The sequence below is a fragment of the Gymnoscopelus microlampas genome (genome assembly GCF_963454915.1).
Source record: "Gymnoscopelus microlampas genome assembly, chromosome: 20".
In the NCBI taxonomy this organism is placed as follows: Eukaryota; Metazoa; Chordata; class Actinopteri; order Myctophiformes; family Myctophidae; genus Gymnoscopelus; species Gymnoscopelus microlampas.
The window spans coordinates 40,477,147-40,503,244 of NC_139957.1; the positions used below are offsets into that span (position 1 = coordinate 40,477,147).

The 26,098-nt window shown below is 43.1% G+C and overlaps 3 protein-coding genes and 1 long non-coding RNA gene across 9 annotated transcripts; 3 read left to right on the plus strand and 1 right to left on the minus strand.

Annotated features, from left to right (window-relative positions):
- The first annotated feature begins 2,408 nt into the window (after nt 1–2,408).
- Nucleotides 2,409–10,120, plus strand: LOC311036633 (galectin-3-like). Its single transcript, XM_084045465.1, has 7 exons — nt 2,409–2,464; nt 3,072–3,094; nt 3,733–3,847; nt 4,770–5,059; nt 5,220–5,308; nt 5,666–5,837; nt 9,349–10,120. The coding sequence occupies exons 2-7, from the start codon at nt 3,089–3,091 to the stop codon at nt 9,505–9,507; spliced, it is 831 nt and encodes a 276-aa protein (XP_083901591.1). The 5' UTR covers nt 2,409–2,464; nt 3,072–3,088; the 3' UTR covers nt 9,508–10,120.
- On the minus strand, nt 9,591–21,157 carry LOC311036634. The gene is made up of 2 exons (XR_014599867.1): nt 20,570–21,157; nt 9,591–9,906 (listed from the first exon to the last, which is right to left on the minus strand). It is a non-coding gene; the product is annotated as an uncharacterized lncRNA (long non-coding RNA).
- Nucleotides 10,219–20,821, plus strand: LOC311036631 (galectin-3-like). Of its 6 annotated transcripts, none has more exons than XM_084045461.1 (8): nt 10,219–10,273; nt 14,012–14,046; nt 14,423–14,537; nt 16,081–16,176; nt 16,255–16,424; nt 16,695–16,783; nt 17,461–17,632; nt 18,432–20,821. In XM_084045461.1, exons 1-8 carry the CDS (start codon nt 10,234–10,236, stop codon nt 18,588–18,590), a joined length of 876 nt encoding a protein of 291 aa, XP_083901587.1. In that variant the 5' UTR covers nt 10,219–10,233; the 3' UTR covers nt 18,591–20,821. The 6 variants fall into 6 exon arrangements, with proteins under 6 accessions (XP_083901587.1, XP_083901586.1, XP_083901588.1 ...); XM_084045460.1 differs by having other exon boundaries at nt 16,081–16,110; nt 16,177–16,424; XM_084045462.1 differs by having other exon boundaries at nt 16,081–16,110; nt 16,222–16,424.
- A 1,220-nt stretch (nt 21,158–22,377) lies between the features above and the next one.
- On the plus strand, nt 22,378–23,298 carry LOC311036892 (CMP-sialic acid transporter-like; the record flags this gene model as incomplete). The annotated part of the gene is made up of 1 exon (XM_084045902.1): nt 22,378–23,298. One exon carries the CDS (start codon nt 22,378–22,380, stop codon nt 23,296–23,298), a length of 921 nt encoding a protein of 306 aa, XP_083902028.1.
- Between the last annotated feature and the right edge of the window lie 2,800 nt (nt 23,299–26,098).

Consider the following 26,098-nt stretch of genomic DNA (forward strand, 5'->3'; position numbering starts at 1 on the left):
TCCTAGTTCTAAACCATCTCCCCAGATTTTGTTTCAACCATAAAAACAACCACTTTTCTTGTGAAGACCAGATAAATGGTCCTCACAACGTCTATTCCTCATATTCTACTATACTTGTGCGGATGTTTGGTCCTCACAAGTGCAGTGACACACGCACGCGCGCACACACACACACACACACACACACACACACACACACACACACACACACACACACACACACACACACACACACACACACACACACACACACACACACACACGCACACCTTGCACAAGACAGTGTTTGGCTATTTCTGGGAGGGGGCCTGGTATATAGCCTGGTAAACCCTCCCTCCGGAAATCTCATTTCCATTTGATTTCAGGAAGGAGTCTGGCATGATTGCTCATTCTGCAATATTGGCTGTGGGCTGGAGTTGGGCGGGAGTAATACCGTTGACTGACAACCCCTTCAACCAATGATCGTTTTCCCCTTCAGCCAATCAGCAGTTCATTTTGACGAGCTCCAGACTATGTGACGCAACGGGACTTTTGGGACGGCCATGCCGAAAATAGGTTGCCTTATTGCGATACATGCGTGTCACTCCCCGCCCCTGCCGGTTCTCTAAATTTATATTTTTAAATAGGCTCTGTCATGATTAATTGACCACATATATGAAGTTAAACAACTAAATTCTATCCAAACGATATGTTAATAGTAAATTCCGTGCCTCAAAAAAGAAGTTTGAGACCGTTTTAAGAACAAAACTAAGAAGTCACGGCACTCGCAGAAACAACAATGGCTGCCGTTCGTGTTTTTTCGGCGGCTCTCAGGCTGCACTCGGCTTCATTCGGGCTCACTCGAACTCGCCACCTGATTGGCCAACGTAAGCTGTCAATCACAGAACGATGAGCGACGACGCTGATAGGCGCGGTTAGGTCCTGATTTCGCTGGAAACTCCCCAATATTGCAGAATGGGCGTTCATGCCAGACTCCTTCCTGAAATCAAATGGAAATGAGATTTCCGGAGGGAGGGTTTACCAGGCTACCTGGTATAGACCTCTGGGGGACTCCGGTCAACCAAGTAAAGTATATAAGGTTTAAGTGGTTAAACATGTACAGTATGTAGCCAAGACATGATACAATATATAAGATTTAAATGGTTAAACATGTACAGTATGTAGCCAAGACATGATACAATATATCACAGCCACATGCTTTTATACCATGGGTGACACCAATTATAGCAACAATCTTAATCCATTACTTAAGTAAAAGTATACCGCAATGTAGACACTTTGTTGTAAAAGTCCGGTATTCAAAATGTACTTGAGTAAAAGTACAAATTTATTGCCATCAAAAATACGAAAAGTAAAAGTAGGCCTACTCATTATGCAGAATGTCCCATTTCAAGTTTCAAAATGTATTAAAATAATTTAGGAAAATAGCAGAATCTTCCTTGTAGTGGTTAATGTTTTGTACAAAAGTACAATATTTGCCTCTGAGATGTAGTGGAGTAGAAGTAAAAGTATTGGAATACTCCAGTAAAGAAAACATACCTCAGAATTGTACTTAAGTACGGTACTTGAGTAAATGTACTTAGTTAATTTCCATCCACTGGTTAACTTCTACTGAGGTAGAATTCCCATTCTAACACATTGATGTACAGTATAATGGCATACATCAATGTGTTAGAATGGGAATTCTACCTCAGCTATGTTATTAAACACACACACACACACACACACACACACACACACACACACACACACACACACACACACACACACACACACACACACACACACACACGTTAGTCATGGTCATGGAAACTAGTGATCAGAGCTGTTTGCTCAGGAACACGCACGCGCGCACGCACGCACGCGCGCACGCACGCACGCGCGCGCACACACACACACACACACACACACACACACACACACACACACACACACACACACACACACACACACACACACACACACACACACACACACACACACACACACACACACACACGCAGTGTATCCCATTGCTGGGTGTGGTCTTGGGTGACAGCTATTTGGGTGTGGCTCTTATAAACCAGACAGGTTTTATTTCTTTGTATGTATTTCAAAACTATATATATATATATATACACACACCGTGTATATATATATATAACATATAATATATAACATATCATATATCATATATATATAATATATCATATACATATTTAAAAAAAGAAAAACAGTTACAAAGTTCTTTTTACAAAACTAAATTCAACAAAAACAAAAATAAACAATACCTTCGTTCCAGGTGAAACATGAGAACTGACCTGAAATTATGCTGTAGGGCGGTACACACACACACACACACACACACACACACACACACACACACACACACACACACACAGAGGTGTGGTGTGTATAAATACACCACGCCTCTCTCACAGTCAGTCACTCTCTCACAGGGAACATCGGTGTGTGTTGCTCTGAGGTAAGATCACTCTCCTTCCCTAATAGATCCTAGCTCCTATACTAGCCATTGTACACCAGATCCCATTAGATCACAACAGAACAGAACAGGCTACAACAATACGCAGCAAAGATCCTGAAGTGTGGATTTAGCTCTGGAAATTGTTAAATCAAAGGAACAGTGACGCTTTTACGGTGTAGAATGGAGTTGAAGTCATTCGTAAGCTGTGACATTCCAGGAGTTGAATAGAGACTTAAATACTGTATGTTTGTGGAAGTTTTTTTTCAATTCATCAAGACATATAAAGACACACAATACTTTTTACATAACTTTTTTGGGGCAAGCTAGAAGACTTGTCTAGGTCCAGTTGCAAATTGCAGACAGGTGTCAGGTGCTCTTTTTATGGCGGTTTCCACATTTTGGTGGCATAATAGTAGAATGAATTCATCCCCATGTTTGCGCCGAATCTGGGGAGAATGAGATTTGTGAAGCTCCCTCTGGCGATAACGGCACAAACTTTGTGCTGGTTGACAACAACTCTGACCACAGCTGTCAAGTGTCTTGAATATAACATGTGCAACGAGTTGCGTTTTATTCTAACTCTGTTTAATCTCTGTCTTGTTTTCAGATCGAAACGTGTCAAATATGAATGTAAGTTCAACATGTCCGCTCTGCTTCTGTCACTCTCACCTCTCATCCAGTAAGTGTCACTGTGTTCACAGTGGCAGTGGTGGACAGAAACCAAGTACATTTACTTAAGTAGCCTACTGTACATGTTTTTTAGTATCTGTACTTTACATACACATATATTTTATACTACACTTTGGGACCAGTACTCTACTGGTATACAACTTTCTTCACTTAATTTATAGAAGAACAAATTGAAGGATGTTCTTAGGTCACATAATGTCACATTCATTATCACACATTCCCTGATAACTTTTTTTTGTTTGGTTTATTTTTGTCTATTCCCTGTTTGCTTGTTTGCACTATGGAGTTGACACCCTGTAAAGTCAGATATCTCAATTATGTTGGCTAATTATTACCAGTAATCTTGTTGTTGTTGTTTTACATTGGTAGAGGCCTTGTATAAGCTTAGGGCTTCTTGCCTCCTCCTGGCACTTTTCTTTTTATATTTTGTGTACTGTTTTTTTTAATTTTTTCTATTTTTTTTTTACATTATGTGCTAAATAAATCAAATCAAATCAACATGACAATGGTCCCACCTACTGCTAATGTCTGTCTGTCTGTCTGTCTGTCTGTCTGTCTGTCTGTATGTGTCTCACCAGCTGTCTGATGCTCTAGGTGGTGGTGGCAATAACCAGGCAGCAGGGGGTGCTGTTTGGCCAGGAGGAAACACCCAGCCTCAGTGGCCCGGTTCAAACAACCCCACCTGGCCAGCAGGTAGCACCATTAAAGGGGTAGTTCACCCTCAAAATGACTTTTTTTCTGTCAATTAGTCACCCCATGCAGACTTGAATTCATGGAGATGTTTTTGTGTTTTTGTCACATTTCCAAGCCAATAATTTGATGACCAGCAGCGGTTCCGGTATGAGACACAAAGAGTCTCCTTTGTGTCTCCTACCGGAACCTTTGCCTACTGGTCCGCTCATCATGATGGCTTAACAACAACAAAAATATCCATGAATTCAAGGCTCCATGGGGTGACTAATCGATAGGAACACATTTTTTTTGGGGGTGAACTATCCCTTTAAACACACATACAACTAACTTCTAATAGTATTGGTACCTTACTGCTATCACTACTTCTAGTTGTACTACAACTAATACTAGTAGTAATTCATGTTAAGACTATTACCTCTTATAATATTTCACTACTACTACTACTACTATTCTATTAGTAAGCTGTTGTAACAGTAAAACAATAACATAGCACTTCGTTTTAGTCAACAGAAAATACTGATCATTTTCCGGTGGGTTGCCAATTTCATTCAATCAGGAGAGACCCAGGAGAGTACCCATTCATCAGCTTCAATTTTGTATTGTTCCAATTACAATTGTGTCTGCTTATTTCTTTGTATCGTCACTTCACTTGTCACTTGTTTATCCTGTAACTTTGTATGAGTCCTCTCTCCTAATTGGATCAAATTAGTACCCCGGCTTGCAAATGTATTTTCTGTTTACTAAAGAGCTGGAGAGACGAGGAAGACACCTGTTACTGAACAAAATAAAAATAAAAATAAAGAGGAAAAGGAAATCACTTACAGCACCTAAATGAACTCTGAAGATTTGCATGTGTACTAGTATGATACCAGTAAGATATTGGTAGACTGTTATATAGACTGGAGTGTTATCTGCCTTCCAGGTCAACCTGCTAACCCGACATGGCCTGGAGGTCAACCTGGAGGCCAGCCTCAGTGGCCTGGAGGCCAGCCTGGAGGTCAACCTGGAGGCCAGCCTCAGTGGCCTGGAGGCCAGCCTGGAGGTCAACCTGGAGGTCAACCTGGAGACCAGCCTCAGTGGCCTGGAGCCCCCGGTCCGAACCCCACCTGGCCCGGTCAGCCCGGCCAGCCCAGTGCCCCCGGAGGATGGCCCAGTCCTGCTCCTGGACAAGCCCCAAGTCCAGTCATCCCCACTGCCCCTCAGAAAAGCTTGGTAGGAGCTGTTTAGCGTGTGTGCACGTGGTCTTATTTATCTGTATAATGAAAAGACAATTTTAAAGGAAAAATACAGTTATATTCATGTGATGTTATCATTCAAATCTTAGTGTTTTAACCCATAATAACCTTGGTTTGTTTGTGTCTCTGACATGCAGGCAATTCCTTATGAACACGCCCTGACGCACGGAGTGTACGACAAACTGCTGATCACCATCTCTGGAAACATCAAACACAACCCTGACAAGTATGTTGCCATAGATAGCTTCATAGCTTTGTTTGACAGCACTGTCATCAGTGTTGTATGAATTAATGTTTTTTGTTTGATTACACATGATCTTTTCTAATCAATATGTTGGCTTCATGTCAATGCGAACTTATTGATCTGCTATTTTCGGCCAATGTTCCCCCCTCCCAAGTGGTTAATGTAAAAAAAACTAAAACAAAACAAAAAGTTCATATCACACAAAGATTTGGTGGCCCCTCTGTAGTAACTCTGAGGACCCCCTAGGGGTCCCAGTCCTGGACCCCCTGTTGAAGACCCATGGTGTGTGTCCCCTAACTGTGTGTGTGTGTGTGTGTGTGTGTGTGTGTGTGTGATCAGCATCAAGCTGAACTTCCTGACTGTGAACGGAGACATCGCCTTCCACTTGAACCCTCGTTTCAAAGAGGGCGGCAAAAAGGCGGTCGTTAGAAACAGCTGCCAGTCGGGGAAGTGGGGGCCGGAGGAGAGAGAAGTCAGCTCTTTTCCGTTCACAGCTGGACAGGCGTTTGAGGTGAGACATTCTACAGCACTGATTCTCAACGAGGGGTCCAGGGACCCCCAGGGGGTTCCCAGAGGACTGTTTCCCAGTCCATTTGGTTCCATTTGCACACTCTTAGGGCCCTATTTTGCGCGTCTTAAATACCAGGTCTTGACTTAATGCCAGGTCATGACTTAACTTAAGATCTGGAGGTGTGGCCAATGCTGTTTGGCCACTCAAAATAGCGAAACAGCATTGGCCACGCCTCCAGGTCACGCAAAATAGGGCCCTCAGAGTTAAATAAACACTGAGGATTTTACAGTGTAGATGGGGGGTCCCATAGATAAACATCTCACCACTCAAACAGAGAGCGTCTCCTTCCCAAACCCCAATGGTTCTATTCAGCCCCCCGCCCACAGGAGTGGCCCAATTCACTCACAACTTGCTACAAAAATCGCTCATGAAAAACTATATAACCTCCTACATTCCATTTTCCACCTTCACATCTGTCTCCTTCTCTAATAATCATAAAGTGCTATATATTTCATCTCGCACTTTACTTCCGGATGGTTCGTTTTGCACCTTCTTTGCCACATCCGTCACGGGACAGAAACAAGCCCTGCCGTGCTCTATGGAAAACAGCCCAAAAGCGCGCCCAAATGAGCCCAAAATCGCTTACACACAAAGCAGACCTGGCACCCCATTTCAACGTCACAGCAACATGCAGCCAATCAGCGTCGACGGCAACGCAGCCTACGCCAATCATGTGTGAGAGATCTACAAGCTATGGGGCAGAGACGCCGTGTGCCATGCACCGTATCTTAGCAACAACGAAAGCGCTCACTCTCATTGGTCGTGTCACGCTAAGAGCAGTTCCCAGACAATGTCATCTCAGAGAGCTTGCTGTTGTGTTTATCTATGGCTGTAGCCATCAGAGTCAGTCGCAGTGACGACGGACAGGACGCTGTGATAGTTGGCATGTAGCTAACGCTAACGTGGCTGTCATGCCTGCAGCGGCTGTGCAATCACTTTGTCAACAATGCACGTTCGTGCGGTAACTGTTATTATTGCTGCTCCGTTAGTCCATTGTAGATGGTGTATGTTGTGTGTGTCTTCTGGTGTAGCTCCACAGAAACTCCAGTAACTAACGTAATGGCAGGACCGCCCCGTGCAACGCACGTTTAGGCTGCATTATGGTCATGTAGTAATTTCAGATAATTTCGGTCCGATTAGGGCAGTGGCTACCCCCCCCCCCCCCCCCCCCCCCCAAAAAAATCATATTTGAACTGGGGACCCCCCCAATTTTGTTTGACTCCGTTCCACAAGTCAATATTGTGAAAATAGCCGATCTACAAGCTCACAACGCCTCACGTTGAGAGGCGTTGTAAGGTTGTAGATCGGCTATTTTCAACATGTTTGCCTCTTTCTTAATTTATTTGACAATGTGGCCAATGTTTTATAGTATAGTTTGTTGACTACTTTTGCTGCAGTAATGCTCTTTTCCTTCACTTTAGCTTTTTTATTGTCTCCGCCAGGCCGAAAGGGATGGCGCGAGAGTATGTTTTACCCCCTGTCCGTCCGACGGTCTGTGGATAGCTAATCTCCCGCATCGTTGGCTTGATCGCAGCGCAACTGTGCACACACTCCCTGGATGCCAATTCAGAACCTCTGCCCCATTTCTTTCACATGGCCCTGTTATAGTGCCACCAGGAGGCCGCTTTTTGCAAAACACATTTTCTCACAGTACTGCTACATATTTTGTCCTAACATCACGCACATCGATACACAGTATCTCTATAGTCATTAAAAAAAACACGCTCTTTCAGATTTTTCATTTTCCATCCTGCTTGACTAAAAATGGCTTCCACAGTTTCCAGGACTGCTCCGTTTTGACCAAAATGCCTCAAATTATGAACACAGCATGCACTTTCCGTGCAACTTTGCACCCACATTCCCACTATGCCGAGCAAGAAATTCCACTTGAGATTTTTCTAATCAGCCTCATGGTGGCGCTATAACAGTCCGATTTGTGTTTTTACCTATACCTGCACCAATCTGTGTAAAACTTTGTATGTGCACTCTCTAGAGGTCAAGGAAAAACCTTTCCCCTACATTTCTCACATCTACCTTTTATAGCTCCACCAGGAGGCCGCCTTATGTACAACATATTTCTTTACATTACTCCTTCCGATTATATCTACATTTCACGCAAATCGGTACACATGATCTCTATAGTCATGTGATCAAGACGGATCTGTTTAATCTTTCATATTCCATCCCGATTGGCTAAGATTCACATCTAAAGTTTGCACAAAATGCCGCAAATCATGAATGCAGCGTCCGATTGTGGTCAACTTTGCACGCACATTCACACTATGTTGAGGAACAAGTGCTACCATTTTAACATTGGCCTGTGGGGGGTCCCCACCGACTCTACCTGGCCCTTAGGTGGGCCCCACCTAGGCAATTCTATGTGGGGCCGAGGTGGGTCTTAACTGCTATGCCCATGCGGGCTATAAGTCGCTTCTACCTGGCCCTTAGGTGGGCCCCAACTAGCCACGTTTATGTGGGACCAAGGCGGGTCCTAACTGGGTTTGCCCATGCAGGCTTTAACTGGCTTCTACCTGGGCCCTAGGTGGACCCTAACCAACCAGAGTGCAGTGCCCATCGCTCCAAATGTTGTGACGTCAGGGCTCTCAATACTGCACATTGGTGGAGGAGGAGGGCCCGCAGGGCGCCCGCACACATCGCTGAACCAATGGTAGCCCACGGACGTTTCCTCTGGAGATTTAAAATCTGCCCCTCTATGCCACATATCATCCGCGCTACAGGGTCTTCACTGACCGAGCCACGGCCCCACTGGCCCTCATGACGCTATGCCACTTATATGCGCTGCCAAGTGGCCGCGGGCGCTACGTGGGCGTGGCGGCGGGCTAGACGCGAGGCCCTGCGTAGCAGGGCCGAGCTTCTAGTTGTATCAAATGCGGGTCCATGGCCTATAATGCATATCAAACTGGCGCACTAACCAGGATGTAGCCTCCCTCCCCTGAACACGGGCCAATTGTGTTTGTATAGAACGACGCTCGACAAAGCCGGATGCACCACGTGGATTCAAACCCACAATTTCTGTGGCGGTGGGCAGGTACTTTACCACTGCGCCACCCCAGCGCACGGTTGGTACTTTGGAGCGTTGTGGGCATCAATAAACATTCTGTGCGCTTAGTAAGAAACGCTCTGGACAAGATATCCAAAGTGCTCCTCCGCTGAAAAACTGCCCCCATTGCTTTATTAACTACTTAGACCCCTCTATACTTACTGCATACTATAGTAAAACGTACCTGAGTTGGCACTGTTCTTGGCCTGCTCTTTTTTCACTTTACACCAAATAGTTTTCCAAAAATTGGCAATTTATGGCAATCCCCTGACCCCCAGAATAGGGATATGGTGGTGGGGTTCAAGTGTGAGCTTCATGGGAATTGTGTGTGTGTGTGTGTGTGTGTGTGTGTGTGTGTGTGTGTGATGTCTTCGTGTTGTGTCCTATCAGATTAAGGTCATGTGCACCAGCCAGGAGTTTAAAGTGGCCGTGAATGGCTCTCATCTGTTGGCGTTCAAACACCGCATGCACAACCTGCAGTCCATCACCCGCCTCAGTGTGTACAACGACCTGACACTCAGCTCTGTCACCGACACCAGACTACCGTGATGACATCACTCCTACTCATGCTGTGTACTGACTACTGACAGATCCTCTATAGACAGGAAATAGATCTTTTTTTTAATCTGGTGTTTTGTTTTTATTTCTCCTCATTTTAGTTTTTATGCCAATTCCCCCTGATGTGTATAGACCCAAGTGATCGGAATTAATTAAGTACATTTACTCAGGGACTGTCCTTAAGTACGATTCTGAGGTAGGCTACTTTTACTTTACTTGAGTATGTACATTTTTCTATACTTTATACTTCTACTCTGCTACATCTCAGAGGCAAATATTGTACTTTTGACTCTATGAAAACTTTAGTTACTTTGCCGATTTAGATTGGTATTACTAAACATTTCATTACACACTTAAGCCCTATTATATATTTCATCTGTTCGAAAATATCTCTCCTCATTTTACAACATGTTAGCTTGTAGATCAGCTATTTCGAAAGGTTTGACAGATTTTGAAAATGTTTAGTTATTTTACTTTGGTACTGTAAGTATATTTTGATGTTGATACATTTGTACTTTTACCCAAAAAGACTTTTACTTGTAAGAAAGTATTTCTATTGTGGTATTGATACTTTTACTTAAGTAAAAATATACTTCTTTCACCACTGATGTATACAAAGATCTCTTTTTTTTAATCAACCGTTTTATTTATTTTTATTTTTCCCATTTTAGTTGTTATGCCAACTCCCCATCATGTGTATAGTCTCTGTCACCAGTGATGGAAAGTAAAGTACATTTACTCAAGTACTGTACTTACAGTAAGTACAATTTTGAGGTACTTTACTTTACTTGTATTTCCATTTTGATACATCAGTTTATTGAAAATGTTCCTTATTCAAAGGCTCTCATGAGGACTGAGAACAATACAGGCTTGACAGATACAAAATAAACCACAAGACCTTACGAACATTAAAAGAAAAAGGACAACCCCCATGAGCCACTCCGTTCCCACGTGGATCCCTAGATCCAGATCCGATTTTTACATTTTACTTGTGAATTAATTTATATATGATACAATACTATATATAATATATTTTCTCAAAGGGTTTCATTTATGTATTTACCAGGGACAATGTACATCGATCAACATTTCTGTTTCCACATCAATGTAAATGTGCTAGCTAAAAAGCTCATTTTAATTTGGAGTCCCTGGGCAGTTAAAAAATAGTGGCCTAGAATTAACACACACACACACACACACACACACACACACACACACACACACACACACACACACACACACACACACACACACACACACACACACACACACACACAGTCACACAGTGTATCCCATTGTTGGGAGTGGTCTTGGGTGGGGCTCTTATAAAACTTTTATTTCCTTACTATTTCAAAACTTTATATGTGTAAAAAAGAAAAACAGTTCTCAAACGAAAAGTTACAAAGTTCTTTACAAAAACTAAATTCAACAGAAACAGGAACAAACAATACCTCCGTTCCAGGTGAAACATGAGAACACACACACACACACACACACACACACACACACACACACACACACACACACACACACACACACACACACACACACACACACACACACACACACACACACACACACACACACACACACACATACACACACACACACACACACACACACACACACATACAGAGGTGTGGTGTGTGGGTATACACCACGCCTCTCTCACACTCAGTCACTCTCTCACAGGGAACATCGGTGTGTGTTGCTCTGAGGTAAGATCACTCTCCTTCCCTATAGATTCTATTTCCTATACTAGCCATTGTACACCAGATCCCTTTAGATCACAACAGAACAGGCTACAATACGCAGCAAAGATCGTGAAGTGTGGATTTAGCTCTAGAAATGGTTAAATTAAAGGAACAGTGACGATTTTACGGTGTAGAATGGAGTTGAAGTCATTCGTAAGCTGTGACATTCCAGGCAGGAGTTGAATAGAGACTTGCTTAAATACATGTTTGTGGAAGGTTTTTCCTGTTTTGTTAAGGCGGTGTGTGTGCGTGTGTTATAAATATCCTGGTGGGAAACTTAAGCTTCACTGAGCTGATTTGATTGATTGAATACTTTAACAGTTTGGGGGGGGGGGGGGCACAGAAAGTACAGTTTAATACAAATACAGGATAGGATACAAATAGGATGCTAAAAGGATTGAACCCAAGAAAGCACTATGGCTTGTTTCCATTGGGGTCCTGTGTATTAAATTAATTGAAAATGATGGCTGCTCAGATGGTCATGATGTTTGATAGCAGTGAATGTAATAGCAATGGTTCACATTACGCTCATCTGTAACAAGCGTCATGGCGCTACTTGTTCCTGGTTTTTGAAAATGTTCCATTTACAACCAGTACATCTACATAAATGTTCAGATTTCAAATATAAAGTGCTTATCCCAAAGCCACGGATGTAACAAGTTAAAACGCCTGGGTCTAAGTACCCGTATCTTCCATATTGTTCAATAAAAAGCTTTTTAATCCGATTGGTGGCCATTTTTATTTTTTATTTGTTTTAAATAATGTATCTTAGTGCAATACACCTTCCAATCGATAGTTGCGCGTAGTTGAAAGCATATGGAGAAAATGCAGAGAAAATGGCCACTTGATCAGATTAAAATGCTTTTTAATTAACAAAACGGATACAGGTATTTAGACCCGGGCGCTTTAACTTGTTACATCCGTGGCTTTGGGGTAAGCATTTTATATTTGAAATTTGAACGTTTGTATAGATTTACTAGTTGTAAATGTTAAAATTTCAAAAAACAGGAACAAGGAGCGCCAAGACTGTCATGATATGACAGTCATGTTTCAGGGCTATGATTATGAATGTAAGTATTATAATGTTTTGGTTGTAACTGATCATTGCAACAGTCAGCTAGTCTCGTTGACTGGATTATTATGTAACTCCTATTATCATTTTAAGAATAAAGCAGAAGTTAGAGGATACATGTCTGAACAAGACCTAGAAAAACGAATTCACACTTTCGTTTCCAGTAGGTTGCAACAGTGGTTCTCCCAACATTTTCACATCAAAGACTCCAGATTTATATGTATTTGGCCACAGACCCCCATCTGAAAAGATGTTGTGCCAGCCAGGGACAAGGGAAGATTTGTCAACATTTGCCAAAAAATAAGATGGGGCTTAATGTTTACGCTGTGCCTCATTTTGCTGGGGACACGCTGGCAACCCCTCAAGGACCCCTGGGGGTCCTCAGACCCCACTTTGAGAATCACTGGGTTTGACTGCTGGAATAAGAGTTTTCTCAGGCCTTCCCATAAAAGTTTCTGGGCGAGCACATCTGTGTCAGAGTGAGCTTTTGTTGGCTTCAGTTCATTAATCCTCACCCCCTTCATGTTGCCATGATATATATATATATATATATATATATATATATATATATATATATATATATATATATATATATATATATATATATATATATATATATATATATATCATTTTTATTCATTTTGTCTATTTTATGTAAAGCACTTTAGGATTGTGTTTGCGTATGAGGAGTGTGCGATACAAATGAAACTGCCTTGCCTTGCCCATGTGTGACCTGTCAGGACTTGCCTCTGTCTCAGATGGTTGTTTATTCAAACTGTGTATACATTCATACTGTTTCTCATTTGCAAAACCGGGAGGGGATTTCATACTAAACGTTTTCATGCACACACAAGACAAACGCTGCATTAAATTGATCCAAATTACATCAGATTTATAAAACTGCACTCACACACACACACACACACACACACACACACACACACACACACACACACACACTCTAGCTGGGGAAATTCAGTCGCCAAAGACAGTACAGCAGTTAAAAACAGATTACAGGGCAAGGGGAGAAATTACTGTAGATACAGCATACATCACAGTCAAAGCAACACCATCAGTAAGGTGGCAAAAAGAAAAGAAAAAAGTATGTAGATAAGATGTGCAACATGCGATATACAATATTCAACACTATACACACTCACAAAGTAAAAGTACAAGAGAACACTCAGAACAGAAGCATACCCTACTGAACTGATTGTTTCTGAGCAATTAGCCCGCTAAGTGGGATGATTGCTTGGCCCATCGTGGGCCTCCATTATACATCTTCATAGCCTTTTTGATTGAATACTTCATTAACAGTTTGTAAAAAGTACAGAGGTACCGTTATACAATAATGCTAAAGGATAACACAAAGTGCCCTTAGGGCTTGTTTCCATTGTGATCCTATGTATTCAATTCATCAAGACATATAAAGACACAGAATACTATACAAGAAATCATCTATACTAGGGGCAGTAAAAGTATATTTACAGAAAAAGTGGGGGGGGGGCATTTTTTTTGGGCAAGCTAGAAGACTAGGCTAGGATTAGTCTAGGTCCAGTTGAAAATTGCAGACATGTGCTCTGACCACAGCTGTCAAGTGTTTTGAATATAAAATATGTAACGAGTAGCGTTTTATTCTAAGTCTGTTTAATCTCTGTCTTGTTTTCAGATCGAAACGTGTCAAATATGGATGGATCAATGAATGTAAGTTCAACATGTCCGCTCTGCTTCTGTGTTCACAGTGTCAGTGATGAACAGCAACCAAGTACATTTACTTGAGTACTTTACATCTTTTTGAGTATCTGTACTTGAGTATTTGTATTTGTGGACACACACACACACACACACACACACACACACACACACACACACACACACACACACAGGTAGAGGCCTCGTATAAGCCCTTTGGGCTTCTTGGTGCCTCCTGGCACTTTATTTTTATATTTTGTGTATTTTTTTTAATTATTGTTTTTACATTTTGTGCTAAATAAATCAAATCAACATGACAATGGTCCCACCTACTGCTAATGTCTGTCTGTCTGTCTGTCTGTCTGTCTGTCTGTCTGTGTCTCACCAGCTGGCTGATGCTCTAGGTGGTGGTGGCAATAACCAGGCAGCAGGGGGTGCTGTTTGGCCAGGAGGAAACACCCAGCCTCAGTGGCCCGGTTCAAACAACCCCGCCTGGCCAGCAGGTAGCACCATTATATACACACACACACACACACACACACACACACACACACACACACACACACACACACACACACACACACACACACACACACACACACACACACACACACACACACACACACACACTTCTAATAGTATTGGTACCTTACTGCTATAACTAGTCCTAGTTATAAACTATTACTAGTAGTAATGTTAAAGGAGACACACCATGAATTTAAAAAAAAAAATTGATATTTAATATCATATGGCGTATGTCCCTCAAACCATTTTCAAAAGGTTTGAGCCTAAATCAACACTCAGATATACTCATCCCAAGTCAATTCTCTCAGGCTTATAAAGCACTTTCAGCTGCAATACCAAAACGTCCTGTTGGGCAGAGGGGTGCTACTGAGCAGAATTGCTTAGTAGCACCCCTGTCAAAATACATGGGCAGAAAGTTTCGTGATGTAAGCAAACTTGCCATTCTGAGATGGCCTGTTCAGACACGCCCATTCTCAAAATCTCTGAAATGAGAATGAACGACTGAATGTTAAAAAAAAAAAAAAAAAATGGGGTACAAGAGACACTGGGGAGCCCAAAAAATACCCCCCCCCCAAAAAAAAGTGAAATTCATGGTGTGTCTCCTTTAAGACTATTACCTCTTATACTATTTCACTACTACTACTACTACTATACTATTAGTAAGCTGTTAACAGTAAAAAATAATAATACTTGTAGCACTGTTACTATAAAAATAAATATTCTGTGTTATTTTATCCAGTTGTAACTCTGTGACTGTACAAATGTAAGTAAATGGACCCTTATGAGTACACTCGTAATAGTAATCATTGCTCTAGTCTAGAGTGTTTGTTCAATAACAGTGGTCTCACCCGGTCTAATCTCTCAAGAATAGACTCTGCTCTGCGTTTGAATCTGTCAGGGAGGTTCGTCATATCACGTACGCACTGGCCTACAAGTAGGCGTGCCTTCAGATCAGGAAGCAGGCCGCGCTTTACCCAATCAAATGTAGTGGCCGGGATTCACGTGTCCGTCGATCCTTCCCCACTCGAAACAGACCAAAACTAATTTAACAATAGCGTCCGCGGAGCAGACAAAACCACGGAAAGATATTTACATTTTAACTTACTCTTTCATCATAGAAACAAGTGGGCTTATAACCAAAACCATCCATGTTCTCTGGGAGAAATGGTGTTAGTGTTCCGTGTAGAAATATTGTTAGTGGGAATGAAAACATAGTCGCACCACCGAAAGTGATGCGCTGAAGGCAGACCAAAACCCCGGTTTCCTTGCGCACGGGTGCTACGTCAACTTCCTCCCAGAGCCAACTGAGATAGTCAAAAACAGCAGAGGGCCCTGTTTTTCCTATTCATTTGGCGATGGGTTCCCCGATTGCACCCGGTCAGACCCCTGTTACTGAAAAAAAAAAAGAATCCCTTACAGCACCTTTTTAAATGAACTCTGAAGATTTGCATGTGTACTAGTATGATACCAGTAAGATATTGGTAGACTGTTATATAGACTGGAGTGTTATCTGCCTTCCAGGTCAACCTGCTAACCCGACATGGCCTGGAGGTCAACCTGGAGGCCAGCCTCAGTGGCCTGGAGGCCAGCCTGGGGGCCAGCCCCAGTGGCCTGGAGGTCAACCTGGAGGCCAGCCTCAGTGGCCTGGAGGCCAGCCTGGAGGCCAGCCTGGGGGCCAGCCCCAGTGGCCTGGAGGCCAGCCTGGAGGTCAACCTGGAGGCCAGCCTCAGTGGCCTGGACCCCCCGGTCCGAACCCCACCTGGCCCGGTCAGCCCGGCCAGCCCAGTGCCCCCGGAGGATGGCCCAGTCCTGCTCCTGGACAAGCCCCAAGTCCAGTGATCCCCACTGCCCCTCAGAAAAGCTTGGTAGGAGCTGTTTAGTGTGTGCGTGCCGTTTTTACTGTTTACTGTTTTGTTGTGTTAAGTGATCACATTTAATTCAATCGATTGTTCCGGCTTGGATCAATGGAACTAATATAGTATACCTTTAAGTTCTTATTTATCTGTATCACAATAAAAATACACATTTTCAAGGTTTTAAAGAAAAAATACAGTTATATTCATGTGATGTTATCATTCAAATCTTAGTGTTTTAACCTATAGTAACCTTGGTTTGTTTGTGTCTCTGACATGCAGGCAATTCCTTATGAACACGCCCTGACGCACGGAGTGTACGACAAACTGCTGATCACTATCTCTGGAAACATCAAACACAACCCTGACAGGTATGACAGAATGGAGTGTGTGTGTGTGTGTGTGTGTGTGTGTGTGTGTGTGTGTGTGTGTGTGTGTGTGTGTGTGTGTGTGTGTGTGTGTGTGTGTGTGTACTGCTCCCTTTTGTTTTGCTGTTCTTCTCAGTGTGTACAATATATCTGACGTCAGATATATTGTCAGGGGTCTTTTTCAGGCCAAGGACCCCTTAGCTGAGAGAGAGATGTAGCAGGGACCTCCACTACATATTGTATAAAACTGTGTTGCCAGATAAAACTTTTTCATAGATTTCATAGATAGCTTCATAGACTGATGACAGCACTGTCATCAGTGTTGTATGGATTCATATTTTTTGTTTGTTTGTTTACGCATGATTTGTTCTAATCAATATGTTGGCTTCATGTCAATGTGAACTTATTGATCTGCTATTTTCGGCGAATGTTCCTCCCAAGTGGTTAATGTAAAAAACTAAAACAAAAGAAAAAGTTCATATCAAACAAAGATTTGGTGGCCCCTCTGTAGTAACTCTGAGGACCCCCTGTTGAAGACCCTGTGTGTGTGTGTGTGTGTGTGTGTGTGTGTGTGTGTGTGTGTGTGTGTGTGTGTGTGTGTGTGTGTGTGTGTGTGTGTGTGTGTGTGTGTGTGTGTGTGTGTGTGTGTGTGTGTGTGTGTGTGTGTGTGTGTGGATCAGGATCACGCTGGACTTCCTGACTGTGAACGGAGACATCGCGTTCCACTTGAACCCTCGTTTCAAAGAGGGCGGCAGAAAGGCGGTCGTTAGAAACAGCTGCCTGTCGGGGAAGTGGGGGCCGGAGGAGAGAGAAGTCAGCTCTTTTCCCTTCACAGCTGGACAGGCGTTTGAGGTGAGACATTCTACAGCACTGGTTCTTAACGTGGGGTCGAACTGTGTACCGGTCAATTTGGTTCCATTTGCACACTCTCAAAGTTAAATGAACACTGAGGATTTTACTGTGTGGATGGGGGGTCCCAGAGATAAACATTGTATCAAATGGGGGTCCAGGATGTGGCTTCCCTCCCCCGAACACGGGCCAATTGTGTTTGTATATTAGAACAGACGCTCGACAAAGCCGGATGCACCACGTGGATTCAAACCCACAATTTCTGTGGCGGTGGGCAGGTACTTTACCACTGCGCCACCCCAGCGCACGGTTGGTACTTTGGAGCGTTGTGGGCATCAATAAACATTCTGTGCGCTTAGTAAGAAACGCTCTGGACAAGATATCCAAAGTGCTCCTCCGCTGAAAAACTGCCCCCATTGCTTTATTAACTACTTAGACCCCTCTATACTTACTGCATACTATAGTAAAAAGGACCTGAGTTGGCACTGTTCTTGGCCTGCTCTTTTTTCACTTTACACCAAATAGTTTTCCAAAAATTGGCAATTTATGGCAATCCCCTGACCCCCAGAATAGGGATATGGTGGTGGGGTTCAAGTGTGAGCTTCATGGGAATTGAACCTGTGTGTGTGTGTGTGTGTGTGTGTGTGTGTGTGTGTGTGTGTGTGTGTGTGTGTGTGTGTGTGTGTGTGTGTGTGTGTGTGTGTGTGTGTGTGTGTGTGTGTGTGTGTGTGTGTGTGTGTGTGTGTGTGTGTGTGTGTGTGTGTGTGTGTGTGTGTGATGTCTTCGTGTTGTGTCCTATCAGATTAAGGTCATGTGCACCAGCCAGGAGTTTAAAGTGGCCGTGAATGGCTCTCATCTGTTGGCGTTCAAACACCGCATGCACAACCTGCAGTCCATCACCCGCCTCAGTGTGTACAACGACCTGACACTCAGCTCTGTCACCGACACCAGACTGCCGTGATGACATCACTCCTACTCATGCTGTGTACTGACTACTGACAGATCCTCTATAGACATGAAATAGATCTTAGTTTTTATTTCACTTTCTCCTCATTTTAGTTCTTTTTTAATACATTTTTATCCCACGATTTTGTAACCCATTTTTCTCACCCAGTGCCAATTGTCTTTGTAATCCTGGGTGCTACACTCCCTCTGCCAGCCTAGGGAGAGCCTAGAGCCGAGCTTGTGCGTCCTTCAATGCATGAGAGCTAGCAAGCCGCTCTTATCACCCGACAGGGGGGAGGTTCCCTGGTTAGACGTAGCGTGTGGAAGGAACACTTTATTCCAACCTGTTCCTTTCCCCTCCATCAGGCGCCCCGGCTGACCAGGGGGAGGCAGTATAGAGACCAGGATTACTGCATGTTTTTGTGAGGGTACTTACCCTAGGAGACACGGGGAGAACATGCAAACTCCACACAGAGAGGCTCATTTTAGTTTTTAATGCCAATTCCCCCTGATGTGTATGGACTTAAGTGATAGGAATTAATTAAAGGGGCTACACCATGAACTTTAACTTTTTCTTAATTTTTGTGTGTTTTTGGTCTCCCCCACCTCTCTTCTGTTCCAACAAATACCCGACTTCGAGCATGCAGGCTTTCATAGGCTATCTGTGTTTTTTATGTAAATTGGTCTGAAAACAGTCCGTCAGATTTGTTCCCCCTGCCTACGTCACGTCTGGGAACAATTCCTCCCGTTTTTTAGTTCTAACCCCAAAAAAAAAGAAGTTTTATTTTTATTTTTTTAAACTTTTTTCTCTTTTTTTTTTTTACTTTTTTCACACAGAACCAGGACATAACATGCATACAAACTGGCTCAATAGCGCCCCGTGCCAAACAGGACAATGTGGTATTGCAGGTGAAAGCGCTTTATAAGCAGGGGTGCACATAACTGGTGCGCAGGTGCGCATGCGCACCCAAAATAAAAAATGCGCACCACATCAGGCGACGCAAGGCGCTTTTGCGCACCAACAGCTGGGACAGGAATTTCCAAACTTTTATTTTTTAGCAAAAATAAAAAATAAAAGCCTGGAGATCGAGGCTAGGAATTTACTTCCTGAAGCCACTCACACAATCACTCTAAAGCACCCGTCGGCCCCATGTATAGCCATTAGGCACAGGGGTAGAGATATGACTCTCGTCGCCTCGCATTGCCTCGCTGCGTGCACGCAGCCAGCAGCGTCTGTTAGAGGCACTCGTCACCGATGATGAACGCACCGTAATGGTGCAAAATATGCCGTGAACGTCCCAATCTGGCGGATAAAATCAGCGCAGCAGCACAGGGCACCAACCTTGGGGGCTTTATCTAACAGCGTGAGAAAAAAAAATCGGCGAAAATCGGCGGAATTTAGAAGCAGAGCGTCCTTTTTTTCTCGCCCCCCCCCGTTGACAAAACTGTCCGGTGGGCACCGTGCGTAACCACCCCCCCCCGTTGACAAAACTGTCCGGGCTGAACCCCCCCCCCCCCCCGTTGACAAAACGGGACGGGCGCCATGCGCACCAAGTCACATGTCCAGGTGCTCTTCTGCGTACCAGACCTAAAAAGTTATGTGCACCCCTGTTTATAAGCCAGAGAGAAGTTAGTTGGAATGAGTATATCTGAGGCTTGATTTAGGCTCAAACCTTTTGAAAAACGTTTGAGGGACATAAACAATATGATATTAAATATTATTATTATTTTTTAAATTCATGGTGTATTCCCTTTAAGTACATTTACTCGGGGCCTGTCCTTAAGTACAATTCTAAGGTCTGCTACTTTTACTTTACTTGAGTATTTACATTTTTCAATACTTTATACTTCTACTCTGCTACATCTCGGAGGCAAATATTGTACTTTTTACTCTTTGAAAACTTTAGTTACTTTGCAGATTTAGATTGGTATTACGATTTACGAAACATTCATTACACACTTAAGCCATTATATATTTCATCTGTTCGAAAATACCTGATCTACAAGCTCACAACACATCTCTCCTCATTTTACGACTTGTTAGCTTGTAGATCAGCTATTTTTGAAAGGTTTGACAGATTTTGAAAAGGTTTAGTTCTTTTACTTTGGTACTGTAAGTGTATTTTGATGCCAATACCTTTGTACTTTTACCCAGGTAAAATCTTGAATGCAGGACTTTTACTTGTAAAAAAAGTATTTCTATTGTGGTATTGATACTTTTACTTAAGTACAAATATACTGCTTCCACCACCACAAAGATCTCTTTTTTTTAATCAACTGTTTTTTTTAATTACATTTACTCCCCATCACACAAGTTACAGTATTATGTAAAACAGTGACAGTGTGTAAGAGCAGCTATTGATTGATTGATTGATTGAATGCTTTATTAGACCCATTTTTAACATCACGGTGGTACATGTCATTTAGGCTAAAAGGATAACACAAAGTCCTGGGGACTTGTTTCCATTGTGGTCCTATAGATAATGATATCCCATAGTAAGCATATTGCTGAAAGATACGCTATAACAACTTCTGTGTCATCTAGTAAGGTATATGGAATAAAGAAAACGGTTTTAATTTCTTTCTGAAAATACATTTGAGACCCTTTTATATTTGTGGAACAGGCTATGTAAAGGTAACCTGACTCCGCCAGATGGAGGAAGCTTGCGTCACATTTGTTTCACAGGCTACTTCCATCTGGGAAGTAGTCTGGGAAGACAATCGATGAAGGGACGGTCCCTTTTTTTTCAAGCTACTTGAAACCGTCTGTCTATCACCGTCTATCAACCAAGCATATTGACGTGTCTACATGACGTATAGTAGCGGCGCCAGCAGTAGTTATTTTGTATACTATTCAACCATGATGAATCGTGAAAGAACTACAACAGAGTAAGCGCTTCTCGATGGCGTCACATCCGTCTCGCCAAGATCCCGTCCCTAGGAGCCGCTGATTGGTTCGCACACGCCGCGTGCGGAGTAGCTGTAGTCTAGAGCGAGCCCAGATGGAGGCTGGATTGTGAACATGTGAAACTCAAATACCGCCCCATCTGGCGAAGTCAGGTTAATGTAAAGGTGTCCTGCCGACCAAATACTTGAAGCCTATATGTCTGTATAATGGTTTATATTTTTGGCAAGTAGCCTAAAAGGCTGTAACAAATCCACTGGTTATGTTTGATAATAATTGAGCTTATGCAGTGCCACTGATCAGAGTCCTGCAACGGGCCCGGTACCCACGGATATCTGACAGGCGACTGCGTTAAACGGGTGAAAAATATACTTTTATAAGTTCACAGGGACGGGCCAGTCTGGTTTGTATTTGATATAATCACGGGTGATGGGTCGGTCTACGGATCTGATTATTGGCGGGTGCGGGTTGTCAAAATTGGACCCGTGCAGGACTCTGCGATACAGCAGCAGTGGTGTAAAGTAAATACAGTACATTTACTCAAGTACTGTACTTGAGTAAATGTACTGTAGTTACCTTCCCTTTTCAAGTCATTTTATCCTTCTGCACGGTTAAAACCTACCCAGGGCATGTTGCCTTCTTCTGTGTACAGTGTATAGGCATATATGGAGATTTTAATTGTGCAGAACCATAGTTGCCCATATATGGTCAAGCACATATATATATATATATATATATATATATATATATATATATGACTGACTTCAAACTTGGCACACACATCGGTGAGTACTTCAGGGTGGATATCTCTGTGTGAATGACAATGAATGAATTTGAAACTCCCTGGTTCAAATTCATCCTTCTATCAGTATCAGTGTTACTTGTGGCAGTGCACGCAATGGCCTTGCGCTACACAAGAACAACCTCGTCAGATATGTACCTCTCCACCACTGCCGTGTTCATGGCCGAAGCCGTAAAGTTAATGTTGAGTATTGGGATGCTGGCCATAGAGACGCGAAGCACAAGCAGGCTGAAGGACTCCGTTGTGCAACATGTGTTTAGAAGTCCCAAACAGTTACTGAAGCTGACGATTCCTTCCGTATTGTATGCAGTTCTAAATAACATGACCATAGTGGCCCTGAGCAATCTGAGCGTGGGTGTTTTCCAAGTCACGTACCAGCTTAGGATCCTGGTTTCAGCCCTCTGTACAGTTTTCATGCTGAGCCGCCCACTCAGTCGCACACAGTGGTTCTCCATCTTCATGCTTTGTGTGGGCGTGGCCCTCACCCAGTGGAATCCCGCACAAGACACTACAGTTCACACTGACCAAAACCCTTTTTATGGGTTTGTAGCCGTTGCCATCGCCAGCCTGTGTTCCGGAGTCTCAGGCGTGTACTTTGAGAAGGTCATGAAGAGCTCTGATACGTCCCTGTGGGTGAGGAACATCCAGATGTACCTGTCTGCCATTGTGATCACTCTTGCCGGTGTTTTCATGAAAGATGGCGAAAAGGTCCTTTCAAAAGGCTTCTTCTTTGGTTACACACCATGGGTGTGGTTTGTAATTTTCCTGTCTGGTTCAAAGGGTCTGTATTTGTCGGTGGTGGTGAAATATACGGACAACAACGTTAAGAACTTCACTAGCGTGGCTGCCATCCTTCTCACGACCGCAGCTTCAGCCTATTTGTTTGGCCTAGAGATAACGTCCACCTTTATTTTTGGAGCTTTGCTGGTGTGTGTGTCCACCTGCCTGTACGGCCTTACAAAGAAGGACACGTCCATGTTGAAAGAACAGGAACAACAGAGAATCACCGATGTTTAAAGACGGGGTGCCGTGATCCCCCCCCCCCCCTAAAACATAATCATCAGGTATTATGGTTATACTAGGAGGAAGATTTTTTTCAAAAAAGTGTACTGAAATTGTTAAAATTATGTTTTTATGTGGACACGCCTCCAGTTCATTAAAGTTGTACAGTGCAAATTTCAAAAAAACGATTTTTAGCAGCCTCTGCTGGTCATTACCGTCAGGCCGTTTTTTTATTACTGCATTACCCAGAATTCCATTCGTTTTCACCTGAAGACGGAAGCGTTTCAAAAAGCGTTCTTTTAATTGTTTTATACGATCTGTGGATCGTTTCTCTTCTCGTTTTCCTCTCTTCTCGCTGTACGCTCCTCTCCTCTCGGTACGCACTCCTCTCTTCTTGGTATGTGCTCCTTGTACTTTGATTTTTGGTAAGGAATTCATTCCAAGATTGGAACTTTTTCTGCTAATATCTCCTGACTAAATGTTAGCTTGGCTGATGGCACTGATGTCACTTCGGAACGCGCACCGCAGCGCTCCGAAGTGCTCCGAAGTGATTCACCTATTTATAGGTATGTATTTCGTCATGCGTCTCGCTAGCCAATCAAAGCACATCTTTTCAACATATTGTCACGTGTCACGTGAAGCTTGACCAATGTTAGCTTGGCTAGGGGGGGGGGGGCACATCGAAAATCCAACGAAAACATACTCTCCGCCATGCCTTCGGCCCGGCGGAGACAATGAATACATTAATAACTAGAAAATGTGCTCCTCGGAGCACAGGTCTCCGCCAGCAGAACCGTGCTATCAACTGTCATCAACTGTGATATCAGTTTGTACTGGAATGTACTGTTCTTGATTAATCCTGTCTAAGCTATTTATATTACGTATTGTGATGACACCAGTGTGTCTACATAATGTATTGCTCCGCCATTTCTCAGCCATTTCGTGATTATTCCTGTCTTACCTCACTTTGAAAGAGACCAAGACTCTTTCAGAGTGACACATCTATTTAAAGGCCGCTATACGTCATGCGTCTCACTAGCCAATCCGAGCACACTCTTTCAACGTATTGTCACGTGTCACGTGAGGCTTGACCAATGTTAGCTTGGCCGAGGGGGGGACGGGGACGGAAAGTGAAAACATAGTCTCCTGGCGGAGACAATCACATGTTGAATACAGTATTTCAACTAGCACTGAGCTGAGTGGCTATGTGCACATGCCTGCGCGGGCGCACGTGACGTCATAAAATACAGCACCCTTAGTTCAAAAATCCACAGCTCACCACTGGTCATAATACAATGACATCAGTATTATGACGTCACTAGAATGGCATTATGCATTATGACTAGAATGGCATTATGCATTATGACGTCACTAAATGATGTTTCTCCGTTGAAATGACCCAAAAAAGGGGGTAATAATAATAATAAATATAGCTGCAAGCAGCGATAATACGGGGCCAGGAGAGAGAAAGAGAAATGATAATTCCTTTAACAGGTCAGTTCATGAAAGTCCTTGCGGTCTTGTTTCCAGTGAGGGCCTGTGAGCAATTAGGAGTTAAGAGTCTTGCTCAGGGACAAATTTCATTTCATCGACACATTTGCTACCCGCTGGCCTGGAATCGTACCTGGGGGGGGGGGAGAGAGAGAGAGAGAGAGAGAGAGAGAGAGAGAGAGAGAGAGAGAGAGAGAGAGAGAGAGAGAGAGAGAGAGAGAGAGAGAGAGAGAGAGAGAGAGAGAGAGAGAGAGAGAGAGAGAGAGAGAGAGAGAGAGAGAGAGAGAGAGAGAGAGAGAGAGAGAGAGAGAGAGAGAGAGAGAGAGAGAGAGAGAGAGAGATAGATAGATATAAACGGAATAGATTGAAGAGACAGAGAGAGAGACAAGGAAACGGAATAGATTGTAGATAGATAGATAGATAGAAACGGAATAGATTGAAGAGACAGAGAGAGAGACAAGGAAACGGAATAGATTGAAGATAGAAACGGAATAGACTGTAGAGACAGAGAGAGACATGGAAACGGAATAGATTGAAGAGAAAGACATGGAAACGGAATAGATTGAAGAGAGAGAGAGAGAGAGCCATGGAAACGGAATAGATTGAGTCATGTTTTTTGCAATTCAACTTAAATGAGTCTGCATCAAGTGAGGCTTGAACCGGCAACCTTGCGGTCATGAGGCACTCTTGGGTAGCTGCAACACTACCTATAGTGCTATAGCTTTGTCCAGGCTGATATTGTCTGATGAGGATTACAAACTCTTGCCTTCTATCATGACCTAAGCCCCTGTTTCACTAACACTAAGATCACTCGTTCACAAACCATTTACCAATGAAGAAATTGTACATCTCCTCAGAACCAAAACTAGTGAAAGTAGCCGATCTACAAGCTCACAAACCATTAAAAGTTGTCAGATTGTACATCGGCTATTTTCATTACAATGTTATACAATGTTATACATTGAAAAAACATACTCTCATTGCTATCTGAAAAGTTGTGAGATTGTAGATCAGCTATTTTCACAATGAAGTATGTAAAAAACACTCAATTAAGTATTTCATGTTATCTTTAACAATTGCAGATGTATTCATTGATAGTCATGTTGTGTGAAATGCAACTTAGATGAAGTCTGCACCAAGTGAGGCTTGAACCTGTGACCTTGAGGTTGTGAGACATACACTTAAGCGGGACGCTATTGGACCAACAGACAAACCTCTGAAAAAATAGATCACGCTGATGATACAGTTTCACGCAAATAGCTGAAAAATCCTGGGTTTAAGTTTTTTTCAAACTGCTCAAGATTGCGGACAATCTAAGGGCGGT

What these genes read in the sequence shown, in the direction of transcription:
- LOC311036631 (XM_084045458.1), top strand. Translation starts at nt 10,234, where the DNA reads ATGGAAAGTAAAGTACATTTACTCAAGTACTGTACTTACA. An exon ending in ATATGGATGGATCAATGAAT is followed by an intron (nt 14,047 to 14,422) that starts GTAAGTTCAACA and finishes GTGTCTCACCAG; the next exon opens with CTGGCTGATGCTCTAGGTGG. An exon ending in CAGCTGGACAGGCGTTTGAG is followed by an intron (nt 17,633 to 18,431) that starts GTGAGACATTCT and finishes GTGTCCTATCAG; the next exon opens with ATTAAGGTCATGTGCACCAG.
- LOC311036633 (XM_084045465.1), top strand. An exon ending in CTGCCCCTCAGAAAAGCTTG is followed by an intron (nt 5,060 to 5,219) that starts GTAGGAGCTGTT and finishes TCTGACATGCAG; the next exon opens with GCAATTCCTTATGAACACGC. An exon ending in ATCAAACACAACCCTGACAA is followed by an intron (nt 5,309 to 5,665) that starts GTATGTTGCCAT and finishes GTGTGTGATCAG; the next exon opens with CATCAAGCTGAACTTCCTGA.